The 1,412-nt window shown below is 44.3% G+C and overlaps 1 protein-coding gene across 1 annotated transcript; it reads right to left on the reverse strand.

Annotated features, from left to right (window-relative positions):
- Window positions 1–277: 277 nt before the first annotated feature.
- Window positions 278–1,135, reverse strand: LOC139895393 (uncharacterized). Its single transcript, XM_071878136.1, has 2 exons — window positions 591–1,135; window positions 278–470 (listed from the first exon to the last, which is right to left on the reverse strand). The coding sequence occupies exons 1-2, from the start codon at window positions 1,133–1,135 to the stop codon at window positions 278–280; spliced, it is 738 nt and encodes a 245-aa protein (XP_071734237.1).
- Window positions 1,136–1,412: the final 277 nt, after the last annotated feature.

Here is a 1,412-nt window from a genome sequence, read left to right on the forward strand (position 1 = left end):
CCCTCTTATTGTAATACCTTGCGATTCATTGTTTACGGATAGCCTCATGCGCAGCTGCCATTTCTCTGCGCTCCTTCAGTAAATCCAGATTAGTGCGCAGATCTCGAGCATTCTTATCTTGATTAAACGATAATGTTCACTCGGTGGGTATGGATATTTCTGTAGGCAAGACTGCTTCTGAACCATATACCAAGCCGAATGGTTTCTCTCTGGTGATATTCTTTGGTGTCGTACGGTGTGCCCAAAAGACTTTAGGAAGTTGATCCACCCATCCTCTTCATTGCTTTCCTATCCTTGCCTTGATCGCGTGGACTATATCCCTGTTGGTGACTTCGCATTGTCCATTAGCTTGAGGGTGCACAACCGACGTTAAGCTTTGTTTTATGTTCAGCCCTTGACACCAACTGCGAAAAGGTTCTCCTTTGAATTGCATCGCGTTATCGCTTACTATTTCATTTAGGATGCCGAACCTGCAAATAATACTTTCCCAAAAAAAATCTCTTATCTTCTTGCTCGTGATTTTGCTTAGCGGCTTCGCTTCAACCCACTTAGTGAAAAGTCTATTGCAATAACTAAGTAGCCAGCGCTACCAGATCCAGCGAGAAATGGTCCCACTATATCGATAGCCCATTTGCAAAAGGGCCATGATGATGTTATGGGGATCTTTGGGTGGCGCGGAGCTTTTACTGATGGGCGCATGCAATTGACATTGTTGGCATACCCGCATCCTTTCTGCCGCATCGTTGTACATACCAGGCCAGTAATAACCCACCCTTTTGATTTTTTCTGCCACCGTTCGGAAGACAGAGTGCAAAGCGCAAGCTCCTGAGTAAACTTCGTCTATGATCCTTTCGGCTTGCTTGGGGCCAACACAGCAAAAGCTTGGTCCAAGATACGGTTTTTCGTAGAGCACATCATCACGCAACTCGTACATTGGCGCTTTGACTCTTATCTTTTTGGCTTCCTTATCATCTGCGGGCAGCGTACCTGTTTTCAGGAATTCAATTATGTTGGTCATCCAGCAATGCTCATCTTCTTCCACGATGGCAGCTAGTTGATTGGTTTCAATGGATTTCTTGAAGATTTGCTCGACCAACATTTTTTTCTCAAGATGATTGAATGTCAGTGCAGCCATTTTATTTAGCACATCCGCTTGCTTGTTTTGGCTTCAGGATATCTGGCTTATATGAAACTCATCAAACTCGCTGACCAATGAACGTGCCAAAGGCAGATATGCCTGCATCCCTTCATCATGCGCATCAAAGGTGCTATTGATATGGTTGGCAACTAATTGTGAATTAACATATGTCTGGAGTCTCTTAACTCCAATCCCCTAGCTAGTCTTCATCCTGCTAGCAGGGCTTCATCATCTGCTTCATTGTTCGTAGCTTTAAAGTTAAACCTTAGTGCAT

This window comes from Rutidosis leptorrhynchoides, chromosome 1, assembly GCF_046630445.1.
Source record: "Rutidosis leptorrhynchoides isolate AG116_Rl617_1_P2 chromosome 1, CSIRO_AGI_Rlap_v1, whole genome shotgun sequence".
NCBI lineage: Eukaryota > Viridiplantae > Streptophyta > Magnoliopsida > Asterales > Asteraceae > Rutidosis > Rutidosis leptorrhynchoides.